This window comes from Littorina saxatilis, linkage group LG1 (genome assembly GCF_037325665.1).
Source record: "Littorina saxatilis isolate snail1 linkage group LG1, US_GU_Lsax_2.0, whole genome shotgun sequence".
Taxonomy (NCBI): domain Eukaryota; kingdom Metazoa; phylum Mollusca; class Gastropoda; order Littorinimorpha; family Littorinidae; genus Littorina; species Littorina saxatilis.
This window is the reverse complement of record NC_090245.1, coordinates 73582339-73596316: the sequence shown is the minus strand read 5'-3', so window position 1 is coordinate 73596316 and position 13978 is coordinate 73582339. Positions and strand designations below refer to the sequence as shown.

The window sequence follows — 13978 nt, the reverse complement described above, 5'->3', positions numbered from 1 at the left end:
TGGTCTGCTTTTTTACATCCAGCCCTCGCCCTAAAAAGAGACAGCCAGGCGGCAGGCAGAAAAGCATATTCCGGCGGTTTACATAATTAAGAGAGAGAGAGACTGAGAGAGAGTGTGTGTGTGTGTATGTGTGTGTGTGCGCCAGTGTGTGTGTGTGTCTGGCCACGGTGTGTGTGTGTGATTGGTTGTGTGTGTGTGTGTGTGTGCGTGTGTGTGTGTGTGTGTGTATTTTTCTGTGTCGTGTCACTGTGTGTATGTCTGTGTGTATGTGTGTGCGTGTGTGTGTGTATGTGTGTGTGTGTGTGTGTGTGTGTGTGTGTGTTTTTCTGTGTGTGTGTCTGTTATCTGTTTTAATTTCAATGAACGGAATGGCGGGTGAGTCCGTTGTAAACAATACACGCAGGTAATTGTTACTCAATTGCCGACATTTTATCGGCACTTGAACGTTTGCAATGGGACTTATCATGTATCAACAGAAGAGAATACACGCATGAAAGTGGAAACTCTCGTTTCGCAGGGCAAATAGCCAAATATATATTCATGTATAATGTAAATTAAATTATGTTCTAAAAGCCAGAATGTCCGTGTCTTTGTTCGTTTGATTGTCAGTTTTTCTGTGAGTTGATTACGGTATTAATACCGACGAAGTATAGTAAAACAATTCCTTATGTTTATGTTAAAACTGCACGAAAGAGATGAAGACTTTTGTGAACTCGACGGGCTATTAGCACGGCAGTAATTTACCAGTATATATTTACGGTTTACATAATTCAACATTCTTCTCATCGATCAAACTCAACCTCGCCCGATCATGCACCTGAATGAAAAGGTAACGTTTAACTTCAGGCATTGGTGGGCGGGGATGTAGCTCAGTCGGTAGCGCGCTGGATTTGTCAGCGTGAGTTCGTCCCCGCGTTCAAAAAAAAAAAAAAAAATGATCATAATTTTTATATTTTTAATTTTCAGAACTTGTTTTTAATCCAAATATAACATATTTATATGTTTTTGGAATCAGGGAATGATGAAGAATAAGATGAACGTAGATTTGGATCGTTTGATAATTTTTTAATTTTTTTTACAATTTTCAGATTTTTAATGACCAAAGTCATTAATTAATTTTTAAGCCACCAAGCTGAAATGCAATACCGAAGTCCGGCCTTCGTCGAAGATTGCTTGGCCAAAATTTCAATCAATTTGATTGAAAAATGAGGGTGTGACAGTGCCGCCTCAACTTTTACAAAAAGCCGGATATGACGTCATCAAAGGTATTTATCGAAAACAAGAAAAAAACGTCCGGGGATATCATTCCCAGGAACTCTCATGTCAAATTTCATAAAGATCGGTCCAGTAGTTTGGTCTGAATCGCTCTACACACACACACAGACAGACAGACACACATACGCCACAACCCTCGTCTCGATTCCCCCGGCTACGTTAAAACATTTAGTCAAAACTTGACTAAATGTAAAAAGAAGACAAAAGTGCCCCCGAACATTTTTGATGGATTTTTGACAGCCAGAAACGTGAATTATTACACAGGAATTGAAAGCAAGGCAGGGGTACAGATTCTCCATGATTATGTTGAACAACGTTTTGTGGTGAGGCGTTGGCAAGTTATTTTAAAAGGCTCTGCACGGAAGAGGAATTTCACAAAGACTCCAGCAAGATTTGGACCTTCCAGGTTTCTCAGAAGTATAGATGAACTCGTGCTTGTACTGATGAGGCTTCGTTTGGGGTTGGATCTTCGAGATCTGGCTGACCGATTCCAAATCTCCAGCCTTGCAGGAAAGATTTTTACTTCATGGATGAAAGGTTTAGCTGCAGTTAAAGTCACTGGTGAGGATGCCAGACCTTGAAACGGTTCTTGCCACAAAACCTCTGAGATACCGCAGCCAGCCCCTGACAAATTTGATGGCAATAATAGACTGTACAGAAATTTTTATTGAAACGCCCCAAGACATGGAGCTGCAAACGTTGACGTGGAGCGACTACAAGCACCACAATACGTTGAAGTTTCTGGTTGCGGTTTGTCATAACAGCTACATATGCTATGTTTCGCCTGCATTTGAAGGTCGCACATCAGACACTATATCCTTGTGAGAAAATGCGAGTTCTTGAAACTATTGCCTCGAGGCGCAACAATAATGGCTGACAAAGGATTTAGTCTGGCAGAAGATTGTGCAGCACACGGGGTGTCAGTGGAAATTCCACCGGGGCGGCGAGGGCAATCACAGATGCCTTTGGCCGCAGTCAAGAAGACCAAGAAAATTGCTAACCTGCGCATTTTGGTTGAGCAGGTCATTAATAAGTATGAACTTGCACTGACTAGCACTGCCCACATGGACCAAGCCATCATTGTGTGTGCTGCCCTGAGCAATTTGAAGGGACCAGTGTCAACTTACTGCAGTAAAGTGAACAACTGTCAAGCTCTGAAACATGCTCTCTGCAAGCTGTGAACATTGTGTATGCTCGTTTTAGAATATATGACTATTGCCAATGACCATGACATGTGAAGAGTGGAGGGCTTGACAGTGTGGATCTCCATGCGAGGAACCTTATCATATTTGAACTCAGAAGGCTTGAAACAGATATATATCAAAGTAGCGATCGATATATTTTGTGAAAGTGTAAATATTTAATAATGCGGGAGAACACCAACATACTTTATTTTATGTTAGTCTTTTGTTGTTGTATTTGGGATAGTTGACAGGTAACTTCAACTGCTCATAATGATGATTTGATGTGCAGGTAATACTAAGTCATATTAATCGTAACAGTTGCTGTTACTCAAAATTCATTGTTTTCTTGTTTTGCATGCACAGTTTTATGTATACATATACATGTATATATCCTGTCATGCAACCTTTCTTTTTCAAGTAAAGTAATGTGACAGATCTCAGGGTGTGTTGTTTATGTAATCATTTTAATGAAACTGTACGTAAGTGAATCTGTCAGTGTTACTGAGTTGATTAACTGATTCTGTTTCTCCTTTTACCCTTGTTAAGTGTTTCTTGTATAGAATATAGTAAATTTTTGTAAAGATTTTAGTCAAGCAGTATGTAAGAAATGTTAAGTCCTTTGTACTGGAAACTTGCATTCTCCCAGTAAGGTAATATAATATTGTACTACGTTGCAAGCCCCTGGAGCAAATTTTTGATTAGTGCTTTTGTGAACAAGAAACAACTGACAAGTGGCTCTATCCCATCTCCCCCCTTTCCCCGTCGCGATATAACCTTCGTGGTTGAAAACTACGTTAAACACCAAATAAAGAAAGAAAGAAAGTTACTGAGTAAGCCATACACAAGTTGTGTTGTTTGTGTAATTTCAAATTCAATGAAACCACACACGCAAACACTCACATCACACATCAAAATGAGAGAAATTTAAAAAAAAATTGATTTGATAACCACAACACAGAAAAACCAAATAAGTTTTCAAGCACCAATTTCTTTTCTTCGAGAAAAATAAAACATGTATGTTCACAGTTGTACACAAGCACAAGACAAATGTGATTTTTGGTCTAAAACTCAAATTGTTACTGTTGGTCTTGAATCATGTGTAACACTTGGTGCTTACAGATATTCTTATCAGCAGCTGCAGAATTAATATGATTTACATCTTGAGTTGCACAGTACAGTATTTAAATCACAAACCCCAGACAACCCACAACACTTCCAGATTATTCAGAATATTTAAATTTTTGCTAATTGTCATTCACACCGAAAGCAGTAAATCACGTCGATTTCATCTTGTAGTTGAGCATGCAAAACAGGAAATCACATAATGTACATCTCGTAACAATAATTTATCATAGTATACACAAAACGAGTTCAAATCTGCTCAATTATTTACATCTCAAAAGCACACTCCTTCATATGTCAACTGTTTTAGTTTTTACTCACTCCGTCACTGTCTCAGTTCTGGCCAGGCTTGTACGTATGAGAAACAGTGAGACGGCCGGATTAAAGGCACAGTAAGCCTCCTGTACACCATCACAGAGCTCCCCGAGCGTCTACATACAGTACAAGCATACTTCCATTTGAACGCTCACCGAACGGGAACATCCTGGCTGCTTTCTGTCGAGCGTGAGAAATTTTCAAAGAATTTATTTTCGTGGACTTACTCCTCTACAACAATGGCGCCTCGTTTTGGTGATGGACGGCTGTTATGAATATTAAATACCGGAAATCACGCCCAGACAGTAAGCCTCCCGTAAACCATCACAGATACTGTCAGGCTTTTACACACAGTACAAACACCCTTCCATTTGAACGCTCACCAAACGGAAACATCCTAGGTGCCCTAGCTACGTAAAGAGCGAGCAATTTTTAAAGAATTAATTTTGCAGATTGTCTTGAACACTTTTTGGACCCGTTCTGAACTCAGGTCAAAAATGAGTTATTCCCTTCGGGTCGCATTCTATCGATGTAAACTGGCGATAGCCGTGGATCGATGATTATCAGAATGTTTTTGAACCGTGGTGCGTTTTTGCGCTAGACCTAACTTTTAAAATCTAAATAATAAATTGACAGCTTGTTACACAAACATTCTTTAATCATAAAAGAATTCTTTTTTCATCAAGACAAGATCAGTACAATTCGAAGTGGTGAAAGTTTGAAAAAAAAAAAGCCCGGAAGCAAGGGTCGTAGCAGACGACGGTTTATGCATATCGCCGTTCCTCTCAACAGTCAAAAGCCATCGCTAGAGTTCTTGTGAACCACAGCCGTTTGTTTCGTGCATAAAAAAAGCCTATTGTAGATAAGCTCACATCGAGTCGCATTCAAATGACTAACTCAGTAACTGACGACTACATTGTGAAAAAGGGAAACTGGATCACACGGGTTCACGATGGCTCAGGGGTAAGATAAACCACGCAAAAATAAATTCTTTGAAAATTGTTCGCTCTTTACGGAGGGCACCTAAGAATAAAGATGTTCTCAATCGGTGAGTGTTTAAATGAAAGGGTGTTTGTACTGTGTGTAAAAGCCTGACCGTATCTGTGATGGTTTACAGGAGGCTTACTGTGCCTTTAACTGTAAAATAAAAAAGCTGCTGATAACTTTGTCAAAAATTCATTCAACATTCAATGTGCTTTATGAGTCGCTGACGACCCAGAGCCTCACTAAATTGTCTTTATCTCTGAAAGTATTTGGAGTTTTTAATTGAGACTTCATGTAATCTCCAATCGCCATACAACCTTCTTACTCGAGACTTCATGTAATCTCCAATCACCATCGACCCTCCCATTGCCCAACTTTTCAAAGATTATCTTTCCTGGTCTCCTCTTCCACTGCCTTCACGATTTCAGGAGTGGCATGCACCATTAGACAGGATTTCAGTTCGTCTAAAGTATTACAGCTCTCTGCCATGTCTGGTAGGCTTGGAGGCATGTCCTGCTTGGGGGGCTGTGCAGGCTTTTTTTCTCAGACGTGTCAGAATGAAGACGCTGTTTGGCACTTCCTCCTGCAGCAACGATGTTAACTGCTGGGCTACAGCTTCTTCATCCAGCAACATCTCCTGGTGTTCTTCTGAGAATGGCTGGAAATTTTGCTTGGCACGCTGGGCCTCAATCTTTTCCTGCCGTGTCCTTTTTTGTCTGTACGAGTCCCGAACAACATATGCATCTTTCCACATGCCTGGATTCCTGATGACTGGTCCTCCAGGCACCACCCAGCTGCACTGTTGCTCAGTCGGCACATATTTTGTGGCACCAGTCTTCACTTCAGACTCCACCCGGAAGAGAAGTCCAGCAATGTGGTTGCAAGATCCCATAAGGCCAGCGGGACAGCTGCAGTGTGCGGTCTTGATTTCCTCACCTGGACAACTGGGGGTCTTTATTGTCACCATCACCCATACCCTGTACGGCTCCTTGCTAATGTTCATGGACGGGAAAACGTCTGCTTTCAAGACACACATCGGTGAAGCAGTCCTGATGCTGTGAATGTGATAAAAAATCTGCCGCACTCTGGAACAGGTGAAGTAGCGGTGGGCCTTTCCCTCCTTGTAATTGTTAATGAGGCGGTTGACCAGGTCCACGTCATTGGCTGCAGTCTTTCGTAGGTAGCCCGCTATGTCGCAGATGTATACTCCTGGCCACTGGAACCGCCCCGTCTCTTCAGGTAGCCATCCCTCCTCAAAGGTGTAAGGGTCCGGATACACCTGAAATGCATAATAATAACAATGTAAACAAGGATATTTCATCAGATCTCGACAGACAGGGCTAGCCTATTCTAAAACCAATAACTCCCCAGTCAGGCAAGTAACTAGCCCACCAGAAAATTCAACTGGCACGGAATACCAAATCACAAAAATTATGACCGTCACAGTTTTTTGCACAATTAAATTAGCGGTGGTATGACCTCTTTTGCTATTTTGCAATATAGCTATTCTGATGGACACGTGGGGGAATTCGGGGGCTGTGATTGGATGGTCTCACACATCCCTTTTCCGATCATCAAAGCATAATGCTACAGAAGTCAGCCATTTTTGCCAATATCCAAAAGCATACATTGGCAATAACAAAGACGCATGGTTCCGGTTTCTTCCACGTGTATAAAGTACATGCATACCTCGCCAGGTTTGTTTATGTGACAAGTCGACAGACGATGCCATTTGCTTTGTGTGTGTTTTTGTTGTTGCTTAATGTACATGACATACATTACGTGTAAAATCCAGTTCTTTAAGTTTAATTAAGTTTAACAGGCAACAAACCTTGCAAATTTCCAGAAGCTGCAATCTGAAGCGACCTATCTCTGATTCTAGCAGACGATCTCTCCAATGTTTAACACAAAATCAGCAAAATCTCCTGTCACATAGAACGTCCATTGTATAGTGCAATGTTGAAATGAAGTTAACGGTCTGAAACATTTAGTCGTTTCTTGTGAGACAATCCTTGTTCTCTTATCATCTACAGATTTACCGCAGTCTTCTCCACGCAAATTCCCAACAGAAGTCAGACTATCGAACATACAACCTACGTAGGCAAGCATGATACGTCATGATGTCATACGATTCCTAGCATATTGACGTAATGCTAAACATCCGGTTATCTCGAGTTTTCTCCGCAATACATGTCCGTGGGTTTTTCAATGTTCGGTTATTTCCTTGGCTTCATGCGGAAAGGGAACCGTCGTCTGCAATCAACGACATGGACCATACTTGTTGCTGACAAAAACATGATTTTAACACAGAATTTAATGTCAGAATAGCTATATAAACGCTATTGTGTTTTCATCGTAGCAATAGGGTCCGATATTTAGACTCGAACAAGTATAATGTGACTCGTCTTCGACTCGTCGGCATTATACTTGTCTCGTCTAAATATCAGGCCCTATTGCTACGCTGAAAACACAATGGCTGTTGTTATTCATGCAAGTAGCTCATCAGCAGTTTTTATGACTTACGAAACCTGATAACACAACCAACAGTTTTGCACTCGACTCGATTTTCACTGGCCAGTAAGCAGAGCTGCCAGACGGTTTCTACTACCCTCACAGATTTTTTTACTCACTGACGATTTGGCCATCCCTCACCCAGAAAGCAACAGTACAACAGGTATTACTTACTACTTAGTTAAAAAAATAAAATTAAAAAAACTCCTGTCATTTCAAGAAATATGCATGATCAAATGTAAAAAAAAAATCATCCATTGTTATAGATCACTAAGTGAAAGTCGATGTTTCTGCATTCCTTGATTGGTTTGCTTGAAAATGAATTCCACAGTTATGCTACATGATGGGCGGGGATGTAGCTCAGTCGGTAGCGCGCTGGATTTGTATCCAGGATAGGATAGGATAGGATAGGATTTTATATAGTCCATGAGGGTAACCTCACAGAAATTCGGGCTGCTTTCTCCCTGGGGAAAGCGAGCTGCCATACAGTATACGGCGCTACCCATTTTTTTCTTTCCTGCATGCGTGTATTCATGTTTTCAAGCCCTGAGACTTAATGCCGTGTGAGATGGAATTTTTTTTTACACTTTATTCCAAGTCACACGGGTATTTGGTGGACATTTTTATCTATGCCTATACAATTTTGCCAGGAAAGACCCTTTTGTCAATCGTGGGATCTTTAACGTGCACACCCCAATGTAGTGTACACGAAGGGACCTCGGTTTTTCGTCTCATCCGAAAGACTAGCACTTGAACCCACCACCTAGGTTAGGAAAGGGGGGAGAAAATTGCGGCCTGACCCAGGCCTGAACACGCAACCTCTCGCTTCCGAGCGCAAGTGCGTTACCACTCGGCCACCCAATCCAGTTGGCCGCTGTCAGCTTGAGTTCGTCCCCACGTTCGGCGAGAGATTTATTTCTCAGTCAACTTTGTGTGCAGACTCTCCTCGGTGTCCGAACACCCCCGTGTGTACACGCAAGCACAAGACCAAGTGTGCACGAAAAAGATCCTGTAATCCATGTCAGAGTTCGGTGGGTTATAGAAACACGAAAATACCCAGCATGCTTCCTCCAAAAACGGCATATGGCTGCCTAAATGGCGGGGTAAAAAAACGGTCATACACGTAAAATTCCACTCGTGCAAAAAACATGAGTGTACATGGGAGTTTCAGCCCACGAACGCAGAAGAAGAAGAAACAAAAATTTAACAGAAAATGCACAAGTCTAACCTGGTTATCCACAGAAAGCTTGCTCTTGTACTCATGTAGCAACCTGCGTTCTGCTTGTTCTGCGTCCTGCTTGTTCTGTGTCATGGTCCACGGGAATGTTTGATTCAATCGCTGCATACACCCTGCACATTTTAAAAATGAAATCATTTGGAGAAAACAAATCAGAATCAAAGCATACCTCACTATCAGTATCACAGTATCAGGAAGATTTTTCAAATACATATTTAAAAAAAAAAATAAAATACTTTAGTAAAAAAACATTGCAGTTATTGAGTAAATGAAAACAATTTTGTTCACTTTATCAAAGTAACAAACTAACAACCCAACAGATTTTGTAATGAAAATGTGTCCTATAGAATCTATATCTATATATATATACGACTTGTGTGTGTCTGTGTGTGTGTCTGTGTGTTCGCTATGCCAAGCCAAAGTTCTCGATGGATCTGCTTCAAATTTGGTGGGCATATTCAGGTAGACCCCGGACACAACCTGGTCGATGAGAATTTTTAACACGTGCTCTCAGCGCGCAGCGCTGAACCGATTTTGGTGTTTCTGTTCATCTTCCTAGATCCATTCCCAGTAACTCTTCCTTATCTTCTCCAGTGTTTTGCGTTTATCTCCCTTCCTTCGTGTGGCGTCAATCCATATTCCTGTTACTACGTTACTATTTTTAGAACGTCACTGCACTGTCCAGAACGCTTTCCCTGCACCCGTAAGTTGTCCTCACTGTAAAAGTGCAAAGGTCGAATCAATTTATAGCCACGCGAAAAATACACTGTCATCTATCTCTATATATTTAATAATTTATAGATATAGATATACATATATATATATACGGCTTCTCTGTGTCTGTGTGTGTCTGTGTGTGTCTGTGTGTGTGTGTGTGTGTGTGTGTGTGTGTGTGTGTGTGTGTGTGGGCAACACCTGTGGATTGTAGGGTTCTGTTTGTGATGTGGTCGGGCGGCTTTGGTGTGTCTGTATGTTCGGACCTTCCTTTGAGAAGCCATAACAGTTATTCTCAATCCCGTTTGAGTGGACTTCGCCTTCAAAGGTGATTGTGGTGTTTCCACCAACCTGGGAGGGACCTAAGCTTGGCGGGTCCATGGTTCGGAACTTTAGGGACAAAGTTCATTCAAAGGGGGTCGAGTGTGACAGGGAGACTACCGTCGCCCTTCACAGCAGACTCTGCAGAGTTGTTCGCCTTAGAAGTTGTGGGCTTTCCTTGCATGTACCCGTAAGTTGTCCTCACTGTAAAAGTGCAAAGGTCGAATCTATTTATCAAAAAATCCACTGTCATCTATGTCATCTGCGCTGTGAGCACGTGTTGAAATATCTCATCGACCCGGGGTGTAGCTGAATATGGCCACCAAATTTGAAAGAGATCCATCGAGAACTTTGGCCGTGCATCGCGGACACACACACACACACAGACACAAGTCGTATATATAGAAGATACGGCTTGTGTCTGTCTGTGTCTGTCTGTGTGTGTCTGTGTGTGTCTGTGTGTGTGTGTTCGCGATGCACGGCCAAAGTTCTCGATGGATCTGCTTCAAATTTGGTGGGCATATTCCGGTAAACTCCGGACACAACCTGGTCGATGAGAATTTTCAACACGTGCTCTCAGCGCGCAGCGCTGAACTGATTTTGGTTTTTCTGTTCATCTTAACAGATCCATTCCCAGTAACTCTTTCTTATCTTCTCCAGTGTTTTGTTCCCTTCCTTCATGTGGCGTCAATTCATATTTCCGTTACTATTTTTAGAAGGTCACTGTCCACAACGCTCAATCCATATTCCCGTTACTATTTTTAGAAGTTTTCCTTCGTGTGGCGTCAATCGCGTACGGTGCGCCACTCACCCGGCGTACGGTGCGCCACTCACCCGGCAAAGCCGGGTACCCGGCGTAGCCGGGTATTCGGCTCTACTTCTTCGCCGGCTACCCGGCGAAGCGGGTATTCATCTAGTATTTATAGATAGAAATATATACGGCTTCTGTGTCTGTGTGTGTGGAGGCAACACCTGTGGATTGTAGAGTTCTGTTTGTGATGGGGTCTGGCGGCTTTTGTCTGTCTGTATGTTCTGGCCTTTGAGAAGCCATAACAGTTAATATAGGGCTTAGAAATAAGCTCTAAAATTCTCAATCCCGTTTGAGAGGACTTCGCCTTCAAAGGTGATTGTGGTGAACCGCCACGCTGTCTGTCTCTGTCTCGCGATTCACCTCGGCTTCGCCGGGTATTCCTCTAGTAGACTATATATATATATATATATATGATGTTGTGACAAAAGGTCGTGCTCCAGACCCCATGTGTGTTTGTAAGCAATTAAACAACATTATCAAAAACATGTATGTGTCTGTGTTTGTTTGTTGGATTGAAAATAGGATGAAGAGATACCTACGATAAAATTGTGTGTTTTAACAACAGCTTTGTGAATTAAATCTACGATGAAAGTGAAAAACTGTGGAAAAATTTCCCGCCGAAACCAATAAGCAAGAACTCATACTTTTGTTATCAACCCAGAACACTCTTTTTAATGCACAAAACCAAACTGCATTGTAAATCTGGAAATAAGAATAATAAATCAATATGTGTGTAAACAAACCTGCTTCTATATAAAAATATTTAATTAGAAACGGAGAAATTAACTTCAGGTTGTTGGTTGTGACGATGTTTGTCCGAAGTGACAACGATGTTTTGACATCGTGTGTATGTATCATCTATGCTCCAGCTCGAACTTTTGCAGTTTCCAGAACACAAAAAGAATTAATGTATTAGTTGAGATCGCTGGGCATTTGAAATTTACAAACATGACAGAGATATGCCGAATAATTTGCTAAGCATCGAATCATTTGTCCGGACATCACAACGAAACAATCACGAATTTTTCAACAACTGACACTCTCCGTTGACTTCCGATCGTACGTTTTAATAGCATTGCTCCCAACTGATTTCAAACCGAGGCTTGTTTTTCTTGGAAATGGCGCGTCGAAGAAGGGAAAGTAAGAGAGCTTCGTTTGTCCGTATTTTCTGAATTACAAGTTGACGTCACAACCGACATCTACATCACAACCGACAAACAATCTGTTAGAAATAATTTTTCATTGAACTCATTTCGAATTTGCATGTTATTCAAACGAAACAGAGCGCATCAAAATACGACACACTGCTCTCTGTTTGTTGTTCGCGCTCATCGAATGAGTGCGATAGGTAAAAAGCTGAGAGAGGACAAATTATTTTGTATGTCCAAAGTCACAACCGAACATGACCGACATACGAAATGTAATTCACGGCTGTTTCGAGAAAGCAAACAATTTGAAAATGTTCGTTCGATGTTTTGTACAGCAGCTAATTATTGACGACAAGCAACGGAATGAATTTCTGCATGAATATTTCCAATCCACACATAGTTTACTGTCGGCTGTGATGACTTCTCCAGAAGACAAACACTTTGCTATGTTGGTTGTGATGATTTTTCCAGGAGACAAACTTGCTATGTTCACTGTCATAACCAACTGACCTTACATTTCTTTGGTATATTTTTTTGAATTTTTGTTGTTGTAAGCTGTTTTTCCTTCTTTTAAAGTAGTAGTAAAGAAGTAGGTCAGTTGTCAATTGATTATCAGACGACACTAGTTGTAGTAGGCCTACCAGTAGGTAATGGCCTAAAAACTCAGTTTAACTTTTAAGTAAAAAAAAAATGTTGGGTGTCACTGTCAGTGCAGGCTCTGTGTGTGTGTGTGTGTGTGTATGTATGTGTATGTGTGTGTGTGTGCTTGCTTACAGAGTTACATAAGCTATAGTTATGGGCTTATAACTTATATTGAATTAACGTAGCCTAAACAATTTATGTTGTAGTCCAGATTACTGCAGAGTCCTGATCATCGCTGATGAAGGTGCATTTAAGATGCTTTCCCACTCTACAGCATTTTCCCATTATTTAACTTAAGCTACAAATTAATTATGACTTTTTCCAGGCCTGTCGTGAGTTGCACAGAGGAAAGAGCTTGCGAACGTTCGCTACGATAACATGCTAAGCCATAAACCAAAGGCTCTTCCAGTCCTCTTTATGGGTTTTGTTTTGCATATTATTAGTATTATATATGGAGAGAGAGAGAGAATGCAAAATAAGACAGAAAAAGAGTTGTCTGTCTTTTAGTTTTAACTTTAAGTGTTATGTTTAATTTTGTTTGTCCATCGCTATGTCATCACAACCGACCATAAGATTAAGCACAGTCATCGTAACAAAGGCTCTTCCAGTCCCCTTTATGTTTTTTTGCAAATACTAGATCTGTAGTAGTTAGGTAATAGCCCCCCAAAATTGTTTTTTGTATTCTCTTTTGTTGAAAATGAAATGACAAGCATCAAGTTTGTCCATCGCCTAATCATCACAACCGACTCAAAAAGTGCCATGATCATGGTAATTTGAAGTTTGTGAGCTCTTTTGTGTGTGTTTTTATGTAAAAGGAATTACATATCCTTGATTTTAACTGACAGAAGTGTTCTTTTGTCATTTATTTTGTAAACACATCAAACGGAAACGTGATGTTTATGTCGGTCGTGATGTTGGACATAACATCATGTATAAAAAATAAATAATGTAAGTTTGTTTTGGAATTGTTTGCGTGTAATTCACTGGTGTTGTACTTTCTTTTGATTTATAAAAGGTATTTGGATTGCAGAAGTTTCATTTATGGAGGTAAATCAATCAAATGGTATGTCCAGCATCACGACCAACATCTGTCAGATTGTTAACAAAATATGCTTATTCTACAGAACCCGCTGACCAAACTATCTTTTCCTATTTTATTTTATGTAATGAAAATATGAAACATTCAGCATAAAAATGCACTTGTGTCAAAAAATATTTTTAGATTTTTGATTTTTCTACTCTTTTTGCCACGACCTTTTGTCACAACATCATATACATCCACTCTGTAACTGTGAAACTGAAAGTGAAAGCAAAAGTGAAACTAGACCTCGACTACAACTGGTTCGACATCTTACTCAGTGCTGCAACGCAAGTGCAACGGCGCAAGATTTCATTTTTTTTAATCAGTATCGTACCTTGCTTTTTTCTACCCAAAACAATAAACAAGAAAAACATCTATAATAAATATCTACGCTTTCAGGGAAGGTAAAATGATGTTGTCAAAGTTGCTTCCCTGTTCAGATTTCCAGTTCAGCAGTTGCATGTTGAATTTTAAAACATGAAATTTCCAATCACCTGGCATTGTGGCAACAAGCTCATCAAAATTGCCTGTCACATTCTTCTTTCGGATGTATACTGAGAAAGTGTTTCAGTGATTCACTGCTCCAGAGTCGCAGTATTTGTCCAGAGATGTAAAGTTGGATGAAACTAGTCT

General features: G+C 40.7%; 1 protein-coding gene across 1 annotated transcript; it reads right to left on the bottom strand.

Moving 5' to 3' along the window:
• Window positions 1–3427: 3427 nt before the first annotated feature.
• LOC138978532 (uncharacterized) lies at window positions 3428–13957 on the bottom strand. Its single transcript, XM_070351273.1, has 3 exons — window positions 13840–13957; window positions 8620–8741; window positions 3428–6159 (listed from the first exon to the last, which is right to left on the bottom strand). Exons 1-3 carry the CDS (start codon window positions 13844–13846, stop codon window positions 5353–5355), a joined length of 936 nt encoding a protein of 311 aa, XP_070207374.1. The 5' UTR covers window positions 13847–13957; the 3' UTR covers window positions 3428–5352.
• Between the last annotated feature and the right edge of the window lie 21 nt (window positions 13958–13978).

What these genes read in the sequence shown, in the direction of transcription:
- LOC138978532 (XM_070351273.1), bottom strand. An exon ending in AGCTTTCTGTGGATAACCAG is followed by an intron (nt 6,160 to 8,619) that starts GTTAGACTTGTG and finishes TATGCATTTCAG; the next exon opens with GTGTATCCGGACCCTTACAC.